Source organism: Falco punctatus (assembly GCF_963210335.1).
Source record: "Falco punctatus genome assembly, chromosome: 5".
NCBI lineage: Eukaryota > Metazoa > Chordata > Aves > Falconiformes > Falconidae > Falco > Falco punctatus.
The window spans coordinates 62,298,665-62,318,603 of NC_137584.1; the positions used below are offsets into that span (position 1 = coordinate 62,298,665).

General features: G+C 40.0%; 1 protein-coding gene across 1 annotated transcript in view; it reads left to right on the forward strand.

Moving 5' to 3' along the window:
* The window catches only part of ROS1 (ROS proto-oncogene 1, receptor tyrosine kinase), an 80,004-nt gene that overhangs the window by 41,274 nt on the left and 18,791 nt on the right, over positions 1-19,939 (forward strand). Inside the window, exons 27-38 of the mRNA XM_080389549.1 lie at positions 80-256; positions 2,682-2,899; positions 3,567-3,705; positions 8,759-8,991; positions 11,837-12,013; positions 13,028-13,202; positions 13,684-13,801; positions 15,866-16,053; positions 16,689-16,778; positions 17,485-17,620; positions 18,032-18,194; positions 18,464-18,528. Coding sequence (XP_080245675.1) covers positions 80-256; positions 2,682-2,899; positions 3,567-3,705; positions 8,759-8,991; positions 11,837-12,013; positions 13,028-13,202; positions 13,684-13,801; positions 15,866-16,053; positions 16,689-16,778; positions 17,485-17,620; positions 18,032-18,194; positions 18,464-18,528 — 1,879 coding nt within the window. The remainder of the gene's footprint in view (positions 1-79; positions 257-2,681; positions 2,900-3,566; positions 3,706-8,758; positions 8,992-11,836; positions 12,014-13,027; positions 13,203-13,683; positions 13,802-15,865; positions 16,054-16,688; positions 16,779-17,484; positions 17,621-18,031; positions 18,195-18,463; positions 18,529-19,939) is intronic.

Below are 19,939 nucleotides of genomic sequence, written 5' to 3' on the forward strand. Positions count from 1 at the left end.
TACAAGCACCCATCTGCTCTTGTAAAATTGTGTGCTCAGGGTGTATCCTGAAGCTTAACTATACAATGTTTTCCTACAGGTAGGAAAATTGGCAGCTTGACTGTAGATAAGAAATTTATCTACTGGAGCACTGAAGCAAAGGAATACACTGAAATTTGGCTAGCAAATAAAGAAAGTACAAGACACTTCCTTCAGAAGAGAGCAAATAACAAACTGAAGATCTTAGCCTACAGCTCAGCAGCCCAATTGTATCCAGGTAGAGGGGATTTGCATTGTTTTGTAAATGTAGCAAGTTTATTTCAGAGCATGTATTTGAGTTGCAGATCATGCTATGTGTATTTATGTAAAATGTGCTTTATGGATTCAGGTACCTTCTAGAGGGAAACAATTCACTATGCACATTTTTAAAAGGATGAATGTAAGGACTGGCCTTGTGTTGAATCCCATGGAAGGTTGTGATGATGAATATTGCCTGTGTTTCAAAGGCTCAGGATGTTAACACCAAACCACGCCTATTTTTAAACTTGCATCAAACCTGGAGATTTAGAAAAGGTTATGCACATAAAGCACAGAAAAAGAGCAAATGTCCACAAAGGATTGTAGCAAGAGTTTGATAATGATCCCTAGTATGATACAGATTTCTGGTTTTGTTCACAAGTTTGCAAAGCTGAAAAAGAATGTCTGCCTTTCCAAAGACAGAGATAAGAACTCTGCTTATGCAAACGATTTATAAAAAAAGTACCTGAGAAGCAATTACAGCTTACCTTATAGTAGACACAGGCTTTACTTAGAACTCCTAATATTTTAAACAAACCATAGTAGAATAGTAATGAAAGAAATAAAAATTAATTTTAATAGAGAGGTAGGATTCATGGTACCTATAGGGATCATCTTTGTAAATGCAGGTGTTTAGGAGACCTACTTGCATGATGAATATATTCAAAATAATTCTTTAACTTCAGTATTGCATAAAAATCTGACAAATATACAAGGTAATATTTTAACAGGATGGATTTACTTGGAACATAGGAATTTTGAATTGTTCTGGACAGCTAGTAGAGTTACCCCTGCCTGCAGCTGCTCTGGCCAGTGTCCAGGCTATTCTTACCAGTACTTTGGGCAAGTTTGTTCCCATGAGGTCTGTGTGGGCTTGGCATTGGTGCAGGAGCCTGGTTTGGCTTTGGTACAGAATGTGCCAATCGCTGTCCCCAGGTATAGGGTTTCCTGCAAGCTGGTGCAGCAAAGGACGAACTGAATTTCAGTCCAAAGGGATTATTTCTACCTAGAGATTCCCACAGAGAAATTCTTATTTTCATCGAGTGCTGAAAATATTTGGAGGAACATACAGCCTTGGCATTTGGAGGGGGAGGGCAATGCACAGAATTATTCACACAAGTTTCAGATAAAAGTAAATGAACATACTAAAATAAGAAAAAAAATAAATTCTTCTCCTGAAGAAATATTGAAAGCAAATGGTATATATGTGAAAAAGTGATGTTTGCAAAGACTAGCTGGGTTGACTGACATGCTTTTTATTGCTTTAGTGATGTGATCAAGGAGTACTGCTAGTTTCCTTTCATTTTAACCTATTTAATTGCCATCCGGAGTTGTGATGTCAGTTGATCATTTAACACATCAGAAATACTCAGTGAAAATTATTGTCCTGTCACAGATTCTGTGAGAGAATGATTTCTCTTCAGGGTTAGGAAGAAGGGGACTGAATATGTAGTGAAGGATTTTCTTGTCAGGGTAAACACATTTTATGGAACTGCCTGACAGAAACTTTAACTCTGAAAATGACTCAATTCTTTATTCCATCTGGGACTTTTCCCATGGGAGTTTTACTCCTCTAGGTAACTGTAAAATTGACAAAGATTCAATCTTACATTTATTTCTGTTGAACAGACATTTTTATTTTCCTTCCCTTATATGCATAAACCTGACTTTGGCAGGAATGGCAGGATTGCTCATTTAGGGAGAAAGATCTCGACAATGAGGTTAGTTGTTGTGGCCTAAGGGCAAACATTTGTTCTTGTACCATCTTCCCCATGCATGTACCTTAATCTTTTATTTCTTGGCAGCATGTCCATTCAATATATTTTTAATTTGTTTTTAAAAGTACATCAAGTGATGAGGTGTTTTCTTTTGTTGCTTCTTGCTTACTGTCAGAGAGCAGTTTTTTCTTTCCAAAATTGGTCTCCCATTTCCCTGTTGTTACTCTGAACTTTACACATAGGAAGCTGGTTGGAAGAAAAGAGATAACATTTAATTGCTAGAGAAAGGTACTCTCTATTTTGCATATCTGTCTTTCCTGTGACAAGCAAGTTTGGACTCATCAGTGTGTACTGCCCTTGATAACACAGCAACTACAATCTGGATTTTCAAGGTTTTCAAGTACTTAAAGAAGAACCTACATTCTTTAGGAAATCTACTTTTAGTAAATCTCTGTCTTATCAAAGATAAATGAGACTTTACTTTGATGACCACTGTTTTTCTGTCCATGAAAGTAATCAAATACAGTACATTCAGGTGGGATTTTTTTTCTGTTTCAGTTTGTGAAAGCAGGAAGAATACTTTGTGGTTATGTTTTCTCATAGGAACAGTGGTAGAATCCCATGCAAGTTTGGATTGGTATAGCAGTAATTGATTTTTTTAAATTATTTTTTTTATGTCTTTCCTAGATAAAAGATGCTTGACTCTATTGCCAGACACTGAGAAACCTACTATCCTTGATAAGACTAACACCAGTTTTATGTTAAGCTTGCCATCTGTCACACCACAGCATCTATGCCCCGGCATATCACAGCCTACACCAACATACCTGGTATTTCTCCGACAAATGACTAACAACTGCAGGAGCTCAAGCTACTGTTTGTCTGCTCGACAGCAAAAAACATTGGTATGGCTCTTTTGGAAGAAAAATGCACATGATACCATATATAAATAGGGAATGCGTTATCATTTCTAGTCATTTTATAAACCATTCTGTAACTTTCTACTGGAGTTTTTCCACTTCTGCATTCCCAACAGTAATTCCTCTTTCTGTCTGGTATTTGTTGAGTGGTAGATCCCTTAGCTTTCCTTTGTGCAAGTACAACTCTATTTTTTAATATGCCTCTGCTAAAATCCTGTTGAAATGAGTCTTCAGTTTCTACTTGTAAAAAGAGCAGTTGTGGTGGATATTAATCTGTTTAAATAACTCTTGAGACTGTCCAGCAACCATATGGCTTGCCTTTATGTGTTTTGTGATAATTGTACTTTCCTTCATAATTTTTTTCTGTTACATTTTACTTTACTCTTCCATTTCCTATTTTAAGTACCAGCCACTGAACAATGTAGTATTGTAGCCATGCTAATTGCATCTCAGCTTATTTTTTGGTATGTGTTTTCTGTAGTGAGCTATTATGCAAATTATCATTTTAATGTTCTTTTTTAAGCACTAAAATATATTAGAATACAAAAGCACTACTATATTATTTTTAACACTCATTTCATTGACATGATTGATGTGCTATATGAATCTCTTTTCTAAGAATACATGTTTATTATTTGATTTTGAATAACAGGAATTTCAGGGTCCTATAGCTGTCATAGACAATCTACAGCCATTTTCAAGTTATGCCATACAAGTTGCAGTGAAAAACTACTTTTCATATGAAGAAGTGCCTATGGGAAATGAGATGATTGGCAGAACTCTATATGGAGGTTTGTTTCACATTTTGTTCTGATTTTGAACAGAATCCTCATGTCAGTTATAAGAAGATGCGTGTAAGTTCGGGTTGCAAATCAGAAAGCAGAGAAAATTTCTGCTTAAAATGTAACCTGTGTAGAACTTTAAAAGGTTTTGGCAACCAGACAATGGATGTGTAGAATTCATAAAATATTTATGTATTCTTTAATGCTTTTGTTCATTGACTTTGTAAGGAAAGATAAACTATGGTTAAAAGTGGCTAAACAGTTGCAGTTTCTGCCTTGGACCACATTTTTAGGAAGTTGTATTTGAATGTGTATGTGGTTACATATGTTTAAATATGTGTGTTATTCATTCATATACATAATCATTCATATACATTCAGCATTAAGATTTTCCCCCTTGTCTTGACATTATTCTCATAATTACTGTTTCTTAGGGTAATGCAGGTATGATTTATTGTGAACCAGGCTGAAAAGACAGCACTTAATTTTTACTTCTGTTGGCCTATGTCAATAGCACATTTTCAGTTGGTTTCAAGAATTTTTGTGTGCCCTTCTCAGTCCCTGTCACACTAGAAGAAGAAAGCTGGGAGTAGTGCTCTGAACTTGAACATTCACTGTGTCATTTAGGGCAGAGTGTGGTCTGGTTAGGGATTACCTAAAAGTAAATAAATACATTGGTAAACTTATCTAACTATGGCAGAAGAAAACTAAGAAACTTTGGTGGGAGTGAATGGGTGAGAGGTATGACTGAAGGCAAGAGGTCAAGATATGATGGCAAGTGTGGTGGGTTGACCCTGGCTGGACACCAGGTGCCCACCAAAGCTGCTCTATCACTCCCCTCCTCAGCTGCACAGGGGAGAGAAAATATAACAAAAGGCTCCTGGGTCTCTTCTTGGGGCATCCACCTGCTCTGGCGTGGGGTCCTCCACAGGCTGCAGGTGGGTACCTGCTCCAGCGTTACCCTCCACGGGCTGAGGGGCACAGCCTGCCTCACCATGGGCTTCACCAGGGGCTGCAGGGGCATCTCTGCTGCAGTGCCTGGGGCACCTCCTGCCTCCTTCTGCACTGACCTGGGTGTCTGCAGAGTGGTTGCTCTCACCTATTCTCACTCCTCTCTTCTGCCACAATTTGTTGTGCAGGTGTTTTTGTTTTTTCCCTTGTAAAATACACTATCCCATACGTGCTACCACCATTGCTGATAGGCTTGGCCTTGGCCAGCAGTGGGTCCGTCCTGGAGCCGGCTGGCGTTGGCTCATCAGACATAAGGGAAGCTTCTATCAGAAGCCACCCCTGTAGCCCCTCTCCAATAAAACCTTGCCACACAAACCCAATACAGCAAGGCAGCCAAATGTAATTGCGTTTAAGCAGAGCTACCCCTGTACTCTGTAATGAGGTGTGACCCACTGATGCAATGGGGGAGGACAAGACAAGAGCTTGTAAGCAGGGTCTGAGGGAGCAGGTAGCTGCAGCCTAGAAATGGATAACAGGATCACAGCTCACTTTTTGGGAAAGCAGGAGGCATTCACGATGTGACACACCAAGGCTATATTTGGGGAAAACCTGCATACAGTGTTGTCCTTAAGAGACAAGATGCAGTGTAAGTGAAAGGTGTTTTTTATTTTAAAGGTTTTCTCTTGTGTACAAGTTGCTTTTGGAAAAAAAAATAGAAAGAAAGGCAAAAGAAAACATGATCAGGAGCATTCTATATAGTTTGTGATTCAACCTGGTTCTTTATTATTTGAGAGTTGGGCCTGTACTTCTGTAGCATGTCTAGTTTATAAAACAGTTTTCACCTCACATGATACACATGTGCTATATTACCTGGTGATGTAGGTCAAGAAATGTGTCTAGGCTGCACTTTAATGCAGACCCAGGTGCTGGGTCTGTGAGTGCTCCACTGTGAGTGCCAGCATGTCTCCCATCTATCCTTGAAGCCCGCATGGCCCAGAAGCTTTCCTCAAATGCTACAAGGGCAAATGAGATTTGTAGGCAGCCCAAGTTCAAGACCTCCTTATTCTTTGAGAGTACTACTAGTCTGAGCTAGATGCCTCCTGTGGTTAGAAATACTTTGATTAGGGCAGGAAGGTGTTTCTGCTCAGTCCCTGCTTCACTCTGCCTGTTGGCAGCTGCCGTCCCAGTCTCCCTGAAGCTCTTGTCATTTCCCAGAAAGAAAAGCATCATCCGACGACGCATGCTATGCATTTGCATGTGGTGTCTGCCTTGCAGCCCAACCCAACAGAAGCATCTTGCTCAGCACTTTTTCTTCTTTTCTATGTGTATGTGTGCACGTGCACAGTTGTAGCTGTCTTCATGAGGAGTTGCCTTTGTACTGCTCCTCAGATAATTTCCTCATCATTGGAGTGATGCCGCTGGACTCACTTGATGGAAACATGGAAAACTATAATGAGCTAGCTATTCCCTGTAGTACACATACTACCTGCTTGCTCTTCTGTTGTGTCAGATTTGCTTTGCAACTGTGCTCTATTTATTGCACCTGGTGTCACCAACCAGGGTCAGCTTGGTCCACATAAATTCACCACTTGCAGAGCCATCGGGCACCTCTGATAACACCCAAGTCAGCAAGGCAGAACTGCAGCCAAGCCGACATGTCAGCCTGTTTGTGTTTTGCAGGAAAGACTGGGAAAATGGTACCTAGAGATGCTTGCTGGTGAACTCATAGTGATGTGGGAGCGCTATAGTCCCCACTCTCACTAGTTTTCCTGCCTGGATCTTGTCCTGCAGAGTGGAAGTGGTCCTCCTTCAAGAGAGGATGAAGGAGTGAAATTGAGAGGTGCAGAAGCACCTGGTCCTTGGGTATTTTCTCACTTAACCCAGCTACAGCACGGCTAGCTATAGCTGACATATAGCTGTGCAGATTGCACAACTATGTAGGTATTACTGTGACATGCAGTTGAGGTGCCACAGCAGGAGTCCTAAGGTTTCCCCTTCTTTCCCTTTACCTCTGCTGGGCTTTTGGCTGCTTCAGAAGATGCTGAAGCAACTGGAATTGAAATAAGCACAGCCACCACTGTGGTTTTTTCTTACGTGTCTCAATGTTTCTTTCCCTTACTTATCAACTGTGCCCAAGGAAACATTTTATTCAGAATAGCTGGCAACAAATATATGCCAAGGGGTCCTGAACCCTTTTGTTCTTCTTTTGGGGATGCAGCCTGTGGTTTCTGTAAAAGGCTCATCCGTCGAACATATAACCTCTCTTTAAGATGGACCTCTTTTCTTCTTTCAAATGAAAGTGGAGCAAGAGGTACAGGCACACTGTCACTCTTATTTTGGGATCCAGACATACTATACTTTGGAAGTTCTCTTCCAACCATGCTATTTTATTTTTTTCTCTTAACAGTCAGATCTCTTGGCATCTGCAGCATCAAGGAAATAAGCTCTCATCCTGTGTGGATCTCTGAATATTATGAACATATTCCTAAGGACTCTATGGCAAAGAATAAGAAAAGCTAGCCTATGATCAGTAGATTTCAACTCTTTGCATGGGAATCCACATCTGTATTGTAAAATTTGTATGACACACTGATTGAATAAGATTGACTACTATTGGGATGTGGCAAGTATTCATACTGTTGCTTCTTTGTGTGGTGAATGGAACCATCCTGCAGCAACGTACAACCTTTCAGTGATGAAATATAAAGGCAGCATATGAAATTGGAGACTGGGTTGCTCCACTGAAATGGAATTTTTCAGTCTCAAGTTAAAATGAAACATGAAACTCAGAACGGGCTTTCGAGTTCGGGCAAACCAAAACATCAGGATCAAAATAGAGTCCTAGACAAGAAAGAAAAAGTCAACCTAAAAATCACACCAGCCCCCAAACATTTTTAATATTTACTTGCATCAACACCGAGAGCTTTTCACAAATTGTTACCAAATTTCCAACCACCTCTAAACAGTATATGTGTCCTGGCACTTATGTTCTCAATTTCATGAATGTAACTGCTAGTTTAGATTGTAATCAGATGCTGCTAGAGCTTCTTGAACTATTTCACACCTCTCAAGCTGTGTGAATTCCTTTTGCCTTTCCCTCAATTTTGTAATGAAATTAAAGAAGTTTGGATTAATCTGTACTTTCCAACAAATACTAAGATAAAGGCAAGGAAAAAACCAGGAAGACAGCTTGGAAAAATTAATGCATTGCTCTTGCCACAGAGTGTCACTCTTACTCCACATATGTCTTAGCTAGTGAAATGAGAAATTTGTCTTCACTAGTCTAGCTTCTGCACATTTCATTTAAATAATCTGCAGTGTTGTTACTAGGGCATAAATTATATCATATATACCCATCATTCTGATATGTTTGGAACATAGATAGTGTAATGACTTGTTAACTTTTTACTATCTGGGCAGTTCAATAGGAAAAAAAAATAATATAGAGTTGGGACATGTTATATACTATTTCAAAGTCTGTGATCTCAAAGCTTCAAAGGAAGGGTTGATTTTTCCAGCACAATTAGTGAATAACCAGCTGGCATGAACATCAAACCAGCACCCCAGTTTCTTGCTTATACAGCTCAGGCCATGTATTTTTGAGCGAAATTGTAAATGATGGAAAACAATGCTTAGATTAATCTTTTCTTCCTTCCGACTTTTCTGTTCAATAAAGACTTTCCAATTGGAATAGTGCATGGGCACTGGTTTTAGTGTATATCCAAGTAAGTATCATATTAAACTCACATCATCTGAGACCCTTCTTAGTAAACTAAGAGAGAACAGAAATTCAGTGATATGGCTATAAATGTAGAGGTATAGGACAGCAGTTGGAGATTTTTTGTCTGCTTGCATGGTAGAATAGCCAAGGAGATACTAAAAAAGTCCTCAAAATATTTTGAACCTGTCTGCAGCTGACTGACTGTACAGGAATATGAGTTTTACATGTGTAGAGTGTCAGTCCTATAAATAGATCATATTCATACACTTATAACCTTTTTTTCCTTCTTCAGTGATATTTCTTGACTTCTCTAAAAAGAAAGCAAACAAACAGGAAAACCTTTAGTAAGATTTGTACTTAAAAGTGGATTGTTTTTTCTTTCTGTTTCAGTACCAGAAGCAGTTAATTCCATTAAGACAGTGGTTTTGTCTGACACCACCATCAGTATATCTTGGAGTGAACCTCTGAAGCCAAATGGACCTCTAGAGTCCATCCGCTATCAAATCTCTGTCTATTTATTGCCTCCTGTCCCAGAAACTCCCTTGAGAAAAAGTGAATTTCCAAATGGGATTCTTTCCTGGTCTGTCAGTGGGCTCCAACCTGGAACAAACAATTTGTTCAAGGTATAGTAACAAGCCGTTTTACCTGTTTTTTTCACTAACCTGCAAATCTTTAAGTTGCTCTTCTATAAAGCTACATGTGTGGTTTGAAAATACAAGTTCAGATCTTGACAGACTTCTTTCAGTCCTTTAGTCTTAAGGAAAATTAAACATCACAGTTTATTCCTACAAGAGTTGCTCAGATTAAAACCTTAGAACTGAGATCTTTTCTATTTGGGAAACACATCACAGATCTCAAGAGTAAATAGGACTTTCTGCTGCAATCCAGCTGTTACTACCCTGATACTTGATGCAACATGTTAAGAGAGGGTCAACTGATGGGTATTCTCTATTCTCAAAGGAAGGTGCCTGGAACTGTGACTTACTCATGAAGGACTAGGTGAAGTGCAATAAATAGGGCTATGTGAGTGCAAATTGGTCATGGCCAAAAGATAAAGGCTTTTCTCAGGAAAGCAATGTATCTGAAACTTCCGTAAAAGGGAAACCTCTGTATATTATATCAAAGTCAGACTCAGCCGTTTTGCCAGTTGTTGCTTTTCTTTTAATAAATAATTTTTCATTTAGGAAAAAAATATTCTTAGTCCAATAAACCAAAACGGAATTAATAGTTGACCGATTCTGTCTTGCATCAGTCACATTTTAAATAAAAGTATATTATAAATTATATACGCAAGGTTTACAACAAGAACTGACCATTTAACAAATGCAGAGGACTAACAATGCAAGTAGGAGCCTGGCTATTTGGTGGTCTTTGAAGAAAATTTCTGTGGGCAAGAATATTGAAGGTGGTTACAAAACCTCTGATTTTGGATTTCATTGAAATATGATGCTGTCAGTGCTATAGAGTAGTAGTTTCTTCCACTGTCCAGGCAAGTCGTAGACAGAGAAAGATCTAGATTCTCAACTACCTTATTGAAACAGGAAATTTATAGAAATAGGAAGTTTAATCATAGGTCAGCCCCAGGACAGCTTGCAGAAACAGCAGAATGGGATATCCATCCATCAGCTGCTGCAATTCATCTGGACTCCCACATTGGCACTGCACAAGTAATTCGGTGGCTTGTATAGTTCTGCTGGGCTATGAACGGTCAGAATAGAGAGGCAGACACATCAGCCCTGCTGCCCCCCCAGCTGTCACAGACACAGGCAGCAAGGCCTTTTGGAAAGCCAAGGCAGGAGGGGGAGGACCATCCTGAAGCAGAGTCTGCCTGCACACGTGTCATTGCTGTAAGAATGAGCAGAAAAGAGTAACTTAACATGGAGACAAAATCAAGAAGGTGGGGGAACCAAAGGAGTTGAAAGTACTAAGGACTAAAAATGCGTTTGGGAAGGCTCTGTTAGTATGCTGAAGAAGGAGACAAAAGGAAGAACAGGTTGCAGTATCTAGTGCTTTTCTTTTTCTTTACTTTTTAGGAACAGAGGATCTGTGACTAGATGTTTAATGCAACTGCATGAAACCAAAGATAGCACAACAGATCAGGAGAAGGAAAGATCAGGTTATGTATATTTAAGTCAGCAGCATCTGATGGCCTTAAACTACGTAAGGAGATGGTTAAAAAGTCTGTGAATGTTCACAATTAGCTTATGTAACTTTTGCAAGAGAGTAAGTCCCATAAAACTAGCAAAAAAAAGTCACACAACTTCAAAAAGGAAAGAATAGACCACTCTGTAAGTTCAGTACCCGAACTTATTTTAAGGGCATATACAGTTTTACCAGGACTATATTAGGACATATCTAGATATTATTCAGATTATATTATGACAAATGGTAAACAGTTGGTATACAAGCATGTAGAAGATAACAGAGGAATAAAAACGTCCAGGATGGATTTGTAAGAATAAAACATACTGTTTCTCCCTTTACAGATGAAAGGTTAAAAGAAGAACAGTAAATGATGTATCTGGACATCAGGGCTATCACCAGATTGATTTTCAAAAGCAACCAAGTAAACATGTCTGCAGAATGCACACTGGGTACATCATAGATACAGTCAAAGGGCGTTTTTCGAAGTTCATGCATGGGCTGGGAGAACATTTGGCTGATGGCTGGAGGGGATCTATTCTGGTCTTAATTTGGTTTTGTACCTATGTTAATGATTTGGATGGTATAGTGGGGAATGCTTATATACACATGTCACAACACTCTCCAAACAAGCCAGCTGCAACAAGGTCTTTTACCATCACATACCAACATACTCTTCATGCCAGCCCCTCTGCTGCCTTCTCCTACTCTCTCCTCACCCAGGACACACATTCTCTCTGCTTCTTCCTCCTCTCCCTTCCTCGGCTGCTCTCTTCATTGGCTCTCAACCCCTTAACAGAATGAGCCACAGCTGCACCTTATCTACATCAGCCAACCCACTGCCCCTGAAGCCAGCCCACAGCTGTATATTATCAATGATAATAACCCAGCTTCATTCCTCTACATACACACCTACCTATAAGTATGTATTGGTCATATTTGATTGTGGTATAGTGGAAGGCAGTGTAGTAAGGCACCTCCTTGTCTTGTGTTTTTGTGATTCTAAAACACTGCCTAGCATGTGATGTGGTATCTGCTTGTCTGTGTAAGAGTGTGCGGCATTTAAGAAAGGTCTAGAAAGAGAAGAGTTTTAGTAGAATGATGAAACAACAAACTAAGGAAGGTCACTGAGGAGCGGGACTCTAAGCCATGAAGTTCCAGCCTGCAGATGTGTAATGCTGAAGATGTGTAATCTTTCTACACCTATATCTATATTGCCTGAATATTGTCTTGTTCAAAAACAGCTGGTTTTCCAAACACTTTGAGTTGTTAAAGCCAACTTTCCAACTGATCTGGTACTGTATTGTTCATCCATATCCTTACTAGGTTCTTGCTTTTCATCCTGATGAGAACTGGTTTTCTGAAAGTGTCTCTGTTATTGCAAAAACTTTTGAGACTCCACCTGCACCTGTCAACATAGTCCCCAGAAATACCAGTTTCCAGCTAGAATGGAAACCTCCTCTGCACGTCAATGAAACCAGCTTCTGGTTTGAGCTGTGTAAGGTAAAAATACCCCTTACTTTTTTTCCACATCAAAGCAAATTTAACCCACTCTGTCCTGGTGTGCAGAGACAGGGTGGCAGGGTGTATATGAAGAGTCTCAGTGGAAAATTTAGGCATGGTGACATCAGTCTTAGTGGCTCAAAAGGGGCAGGATGGAGGCAGTGTTTGCCAGGAACAAGGGGGAGTACAGCTGTAGCATTTAATACTCTGTAGTGCCAAAGGACATCCTGGATGACCCCACCAGAATTCCTCCTGGGTCTCCTGTTTCAGTGGAGTCTTTTCTCACTGCCCTCCTCCAGCCTGTCTTGTAGCTACAAATTCTGTGTCTGCTCTGCACAAGAAAGAGAAGAAAAGGGTTTTCAGCATTAAATACTAGCTACAACCTAGTATCTGAATTTTATTTTCCTGTGATAGAAGACAGGAGTAAATGCTGGAGCCAAAAAAATGCCCGGTAGTGCAGGCTGTGTAAGTGCTGCAGTGACAGCAGCATGGATGGAAGCTTCAGATTGTAATGCCTGGACCACTGGACACAGAAAATGTCATGTGCTAAACTGGATCACATAGATTCCTTAATATAGATAATTGGATTCATTAGGCCTACACCAAACATTTCCCTGCCCTGAAACAAATGTCATAGCACAATTCTACCAAACCACCTCCTTTCAGTTGCATCATGGCAAGCTGAATGCATGGAAACATCACAGTAATCCAGAAATACAAGCTGTACAGAGATAAGCAACGGGAAGGCTCCTTTTGGCTGTGTAAAGGGGTCACTTAATCTGTTGTCCTTTGTGGCTGCCAAGACTTATAAGTCTTCTGAAAACAAATTAAAAACGTAGGTTTTGTGTCCTTGGTCTCCAAGAGGACAAAATGCTGTGACTGAACCAGCGTGTGCATAATCTGTCCCTGATGATATTAAAAAGTGGCAAAGTAGTTAATCTACCCAGGAATAGAATGGTGAGACACTTTAAGCAGAGCAAGAAAGTTGACCATGATAATATTTTATTTTTCTAGTGGCAAACAACAAGTGACTGGTTTTCTCCTGCAAGCACTACATGTACAGCAGATCTTGTTTACACGTGCAATCTCACAGGAACTCTTCCTGCAACCAACTACTTTGTAAGAGTAACAGTAGTTTATGTTACAGGAGTGAAAAGCACTTCCTCTTCAACAAGCTTTAAAACCACAGGTAAGCACTTAATGTAGGGTAACAAGATTTTAAGACTATTTTCAGGATGTGAATATTCAAATACAATATTTTGTAAAATTTAGCAGGCAATTTTCTTATACTAAGAGCCAGTAGTTGTGTGTGTTTGAAAAATAAATAGCACAATACCATATTTGCAAAAGTAATAGGGAGAAAGAAATGAGATTCACTTCCAAGTGGAGCAGAAGAAAGAGTGAGGGAAACTGAAACAAAATGCCTATATGCATGTGTACTCATAACTACTAGTGAAAGGGTGTATGTGAATGAAAATTTTGAAATTTGTTCATTGCAAAGAGAAGGCCAAAGATTCATTCTTCGTGGGAATTTCTGATGTAGGTCTTCCACCTTTCTGTATGTCTAAACACCCATGGTGCACATCTAAGTTTTTCTCTGTGCCTGTTAGACCTTTGTCTTGCTTTAAACACTTTCTGTGGGTTCTGTTTCTTCCCTCATTTGTCCTAAGCTGGTGTTCCTAGTAAGCCAGGAGTTCCAATAAGAGCAGAAGATGCCAAAAACTCTGTACAGTGGGAAAAGGCTGATGACAATGGAAGCAACCTGACCTACTACATCTTAGAAAGCAGGTAGGCTATGCATGCAGACACTTCTCACAGGGAGCAGTCCAGAACAAATCCCTGTCTGCAGGGACTTTCCATTGGGCTCTGATGGGAAGAGTGAAATATCTATGATGCAAATGGCCCTTCTCATGGGATGTCTTTCTTGGGTAAACTAAGTAGCTATCATTTCCAGAAATTCCTGTAAAACTTAGAAGAAAATACACATTAATGAGTATTCCAGACCATTTATTTGGATATATGTTAGTGAATTAGAAGAAGATCTGGAGATATTTTCAAATCACAGATTTCAAGCATGCAGTATGTATTTCTGGCTAAAATATATGTAGAAATATCCTAGTGTTCAGAGGACTTTTGAAAAATCATTATAAAGTTGCCAGAAAAAAATTGTAAGGTACTCCCACCGACATGGGATGACTAGATAATTTTTAAAGTGCTCTGTCATCAGATACAGATTGCCTAGACTATACATGTCACACTCACTAAGCATCTGTACAGTGCCAATTCACCCTTACCCCTGCACTGGCATTGGAAGGCCTGAATGGACAGGTTAGAGTACATTGCTGTGTGCAGTGACTTTGAAATTTCTCATTTTGTGACCATGACTCTGGAGGGGTCTGTTTCAGGCAGTTAGTGCATGGCTTGATTAATGCATTATCTAAAAATGAGGAGAGTCCATCTTCTGAGATATTCCTATGACATTGTTTGAAATCAGGATTGGTGGAGGGAAGCAATTTTTTAAACTCAGCTGTTACTCCTTTTTCCTCAGTTAAGTCTGTCCTTATGAAAGCTAAAGGCTGACAGCACTGTGGAGCTGGGCATACTTTACCTGTATAAGTTTTCACCCAGACATATTTTCCTGGTGCTGTAAGCTTCCTCCATACAGTCCTGTGAGCATACAGCAGCACTGACCTGCATGCTATGAGACCACAATAATTTTGATATGCCGACAGCCAGTTTGTACCTGGGTTGCTCTGGATGACTAAAGAAAGGACAGTCCCTTGGCCTGTGCCAGGGTTGTGCATTAGCCACTGTGTTCTCCAGGGTCCAGCTTCTTATTCATCTCCAGAATCACAATGCATAAGTGAAGTGAGTTTTTTAAAATAAAATAAGCTTTTCTACTGCAGTCTGACTCTGCATATGCTGATGTTTTTGACTGAATTTCACTTTGAGCCTCATGGTCCTTTTATACCAGATAGAAAAATGTTAGGTCAGTTGCATAGCGTTCTAAAAAATATTTACATAGCCCTTTGAACCAACCCCTGTTTTTCATACAGCTCTGGTAGGGACATGTACACACCAAGGACATGAACACAGTTTTTCCATGTCTTTCTGGTTTAGAAGAGTTTGACCTTTTTTCTGCGTTAAAGAATGTTGGGAGAATGATTGACGTGCTTATGAAGGTCATTTCACGTGAAATATTAGTGTCTTGTGTGACATGAAATGATATTTCAGATATGGCCTTTCAGGTTTAAATACATGGTCCTCTTTTGGTTGGTGAATAATCAGCTCTGAATTTATTGTGAGCCATCAATCTCAGTCCAATGGGGAAAGGAAGAAATATACCCAGCAGTCAGCAGATGCTATGGGAAACTGGCTAGCTAAAGAATTGGGTCTTCACTGCCAATGACCTGCTTCCTGTTTAGCTTGTGAAACCTGATGCACAAGAGCCACTGAATTACTCTGGGCCCAGGAAAGCGAAAACCTCTGACAGGACACAAAAATAAATGTGGGTTTTTTTTCTTCTGAAAGCTAAATAAGAAAGTTTTGAAATCTTGGCTGTGAGGTGTATGTTGAAACGGGTGAAAGAGTGCTGGAGCTTTTTGTGTCTAAAAGGTTCTAGCATTCAATGTCCAATGCCAAGCTAAAGCTGTGTGATTCCTAACATTGCTGAAGTGGCATGGTACAATTTTCTTCTCCCTATCCAAAATCCCACAACCAGATTGAGCTTTCATGCAGGCAGAGAGGTGTTGTGAAGGCCATGGAACTGAAGTGAAGAAAGCGGGGGGAAGCAGTCAACTGCCCTCCCTGTGTTAGTGACATAGCGGTGTTATTTTGCTGTGCCTGTTGCAGGAAGCAGTCTGACAACACCAGCAAAGTGAAGTCCTCATGGGAGGTGGTTTACAATGGCTCCTGTGCCAGTGTTTGCACATGGAAGGCTGAGAACTTAGAAGGAACTTTCCAGTTCAGAGCAGCAGCTGCAAATGTGCTGGGACTTGGTGAATACAGTGACACAAGCAAGGATATAATTTTGGGTGAAGGTATATCTTGTACTTTCTTACTATGTTAATCAAGCTTTTTATTCAGAATAATTATAGCAATTTATGAAAAGACCTGCTGTTTTAATAATGATGTTGCTGCACACAAGTAAAGTAATGTGTCTAAGAGGTAATGAACAGTGACATTTATATGGTGACCCCAGCTGCAGGTGCTTATCCAGACTCTTTTGTATGGAACAGTAGACCCGAAATTTGCTTCTGTGCATTCATACCAGTTTGTCTCTGTGGCCCTGCACTGTGCATTATGGTATGAATCTTGAAATAAAGGCAAGCTCCCACACTGGGTAAGGATGTGAGGTTTACTTTTTGCCTTCAGCCAGAACATTAGACCTACACTCTATGGGTGTTTTTGAAAATCCCACCTTGAGTGGATCAAACAATTCAGCATTTTCTCTGTCCATGTACACAGTAGGTCATCACGACAGGAATGGCCAAGAACTGGGGGAGGAGGATTACTCGGACGAAATGCAGACATCTACATACAGCCTACAAGAGAGCTTTGGGCAGAGGAAGACATTTACACATCAGGCAGCTCGAGGGTTCTAGTTTGCTCAGCTCCATAGGATTGATACCATTTGTATACTGTCATTGATCAATTCTCCTCTTCTATTTAACAGATACTATGATCTCCCCAAATGCCATCATTGCCATTGCTGCTATGATCGGAGTTGTGCTGGGCTTGACTGTGGTGATGCTATTTGGTTTTGGTAACCGGCTGAGTTTTTTGCATATCCTTGGTTTGCCAAGTCTCAGTAATCACAGTTCAGATGGCAGGAGATGATAGGCCTCTGGGTTTAAGGAAATGCTGAAGAGTCCCCAGGGTGGGAGCTGGCAGGACTTTGCGTATTTTCATCCTTTGAGGCTCTAGAGATGGCTGGTTATGTTTTCAGTGTCAAGGACAGGATATTCACTCCATCCTCAGGCATTTCTCCCTGTGCAGGGAGAGCACAGGAATGCTGAAGAAACTGACATTCCTGTGTATCCTTCTAAGAACTTGTACCTTATAATTCTCAAGTTAGGTACTTTGCTTATTCACCAAGGGGTTCCTTTTTTTCCCCTCTTAAACTTTGTCCCTAAAGAAAGGATGTAGAGATTACCCTGAGATGTAGCTGTCTATGTGATGGTCTTGCCCTCTCACTCCTTATCTTCTCCCTGGGATACGTCAGCAGCCCTTTGAACTTGGGTCTTGCCACATACAGAAGTGAATGCTTGACTGATTTTTCAGTTGTAGAAGCAGTTCTCTGTGTTTTGTGGGAAAAACATGGTGGCCAGATGGAAATCTCTTGCTTACGCAAGCTGCTGGGTGTGGGGGGGAGGCATCAGTTTAACAGAATAACAAGGAACCTGTAGCCTTTCAGCCTGCTTGCGATGGTCTCAGAGTGAAGTATCTGATGGTCTGCTTTTCTGTTCCAGTATGGCACCAAAGAGGGAAATCCAGAAAACAAGCCTTGCCTAGACAGACGGTATTTATCAAGGAAGATAAAGAATTAGCTCAACTCAGAGGGACAGCTGAGACAGTGGGACTAGCCAATGCCTGTTATGCTGTAAGGTATGTCCTTGGGGCAAATGTATTTTCAGGACAAAAGCATCTTAGAAGGCTTCCCTGGACTGGTTTTCATCAATGCACTCATCCCTGACACCTCAAGGTGGACTTAAGGGCTGCATCTGCACTGCAGGGCAGGTCTGCTCTGAAGTCCACCCTGCCATACTGGCTCTCTGCGCCCTGGCTTGCATTGCCCCAGCTCACCCTGCACGCTAACGCTGGCAAGAAATGCAAGTGCGCAGGGAAGGAAGAGGACCTGGTGTTTTCCAATAGCTTCCAAAACATCCAGGCTTCACCCAAGCTCTCCTTAAATGTGCCTGATAAGACAAATAGTACCAGATTCTTTTAAGGAAGAATTTTAATAACATTTCAACCATTCTTAGTATGAAAAAGTGACCAGCGTTGCTGTTTTTCTAGCACTCTTCCGTCTCAAGCAGAGATTGAATCATTGCCAGCCTTCCCTCGGCACAAACTGAACTTGCAAAAATTGTTAGGAAGTGGAGCATTTGGAGAGGTGTATGAAGGGACTGTAGTAGATATCGTGGGAGATGGAAGTGGAGAATCCAAAGTAGCAGTCAAGGTAATTACAGCTATTTCTCTGGCAACAGAATGGGATGGGCAGAGAGATTTGGCTCAGAAGTTATACCACAGAAACAGGTGCTGACAGAGTTGGGTATTTCCTTGCAGTATTTCTTGCAAGTCAGTTAAAGCTGAGCCTATCTCCTTGTAATGATTGCTGGAAAATAATGTGTATTTAAGGTCATGTCTATGTCTGATCACTTTAGTTAAGCTATGTGATCATGGTGATGGTGACCTAAGTGTTTTACACTTTTCCTTTCTGTTGAATAGACTTTGAAGAAGGGTGCGACAGACCACGAGAAGAGTGAATTCTTGAAGGAGGCACACTTAATGAGGTAGGGACAGCTCTGCCACTGGGCACTGTTTGAAGCCACTAGCATGTGAGGGTGATGGCCTTCAAGAGGAATGAAAGCAACACTTCCCTCTAAGCAAATTACTGTGGTATTTTTGAGGTGTTCTCCTGTTTCTGCTAAAAAAATAAATTAATCCCTATGAATCTTATGAAAATAAAGCTATACATCTGGTTAACAAAATTTAAGATACGGAGTGCCAGTTCAGTGTGCTCACATCATGGATTTATTTGTGTTTGGACTGATGTATTTCAGTATCTTTGCTCCCCTAAAAATAAGTTACCTGTAAAAGACAATTGGGAATCATTTGGCTAATCTAATTTTCCCAGATATATCAAAACAAGCTGATACCTTGAAGTTTCAATTTACTGTAGAAACTGTTTTTAAAAAATGTGCATACTTGCCACTAGAGGCTGCCACATACCTCTTCTATCGAGGTAGACTTTAACAATGCATCTCTCACCGGTACCGGTGTGAGGATTTCACAGAAAGGTCTGTGTGTCAGCTAGAAATCTGGTTTTCCAGAGTCTCCACAGAAACAAGTAGAAGTTCAGCTGGTAACATGAGACTGAGAGTGTGGTTTTGGTTTCAGATGCACTTCTGCACTTCTCCGACTTTTATTTCACGAGTGCAGAATTAGAATCATCTTTTGAAAAATGAAGGATTTTATATCCTGTACAGAAAACATAGTGTTATTAAATTTGAAATTGATTTTCACAGCATTCTTTTTTTGTGTTTACATATTTTTTTAAAAATATCTTGCATTTTTTACCTAACTTTTTCTACACTTTATGCATTGAACGAGGTAAGAAGCTTGTGAAAACCAAAATGGAACCATGTAATTAAAGTGTAAATTGATGAAAAAGAGTAAGTGTTGTGCATAAACTTCCTACAATCTCTCTTCAGTCTACCTAGCAGTCATAAACCCAGTTTAGGTCTCTTTTCTGTGAAGTATGGAAATTATATGTAACCATGGTTAGTCTTTGAAGCTTTCCCAGTTCTGCTTTCTTGTTGTAGCTAATAATCCAAAACCAGAATTACTGGAAAAATATATAATTGGAAATTCTTATGTTTAAATGTAAACAATGATGTGCGTCCATATATATCCACTAATACAATGAGACACAGAAATAAAAAGAATAGAAAAGTTTAAACAGTATATAATCCCAGTAGTCATTAAACAATAATAAAAAATTATATGTTTTCTATTCTTTAAATCTTGCATTTTTTAAATGTGAAGAAAGAATTATTTAGTGCCCTCATGGTGACCTTAGTGATTTTTCTTGATGTTCATCTGTAAGGTCTAACAAATGAAACCAAGGGCAGAAATGAAAAATAAGTGTTCCTGATTGTTTGCAAACCCTGTTATTAGATATTTAAATGAACTTTTATTTTG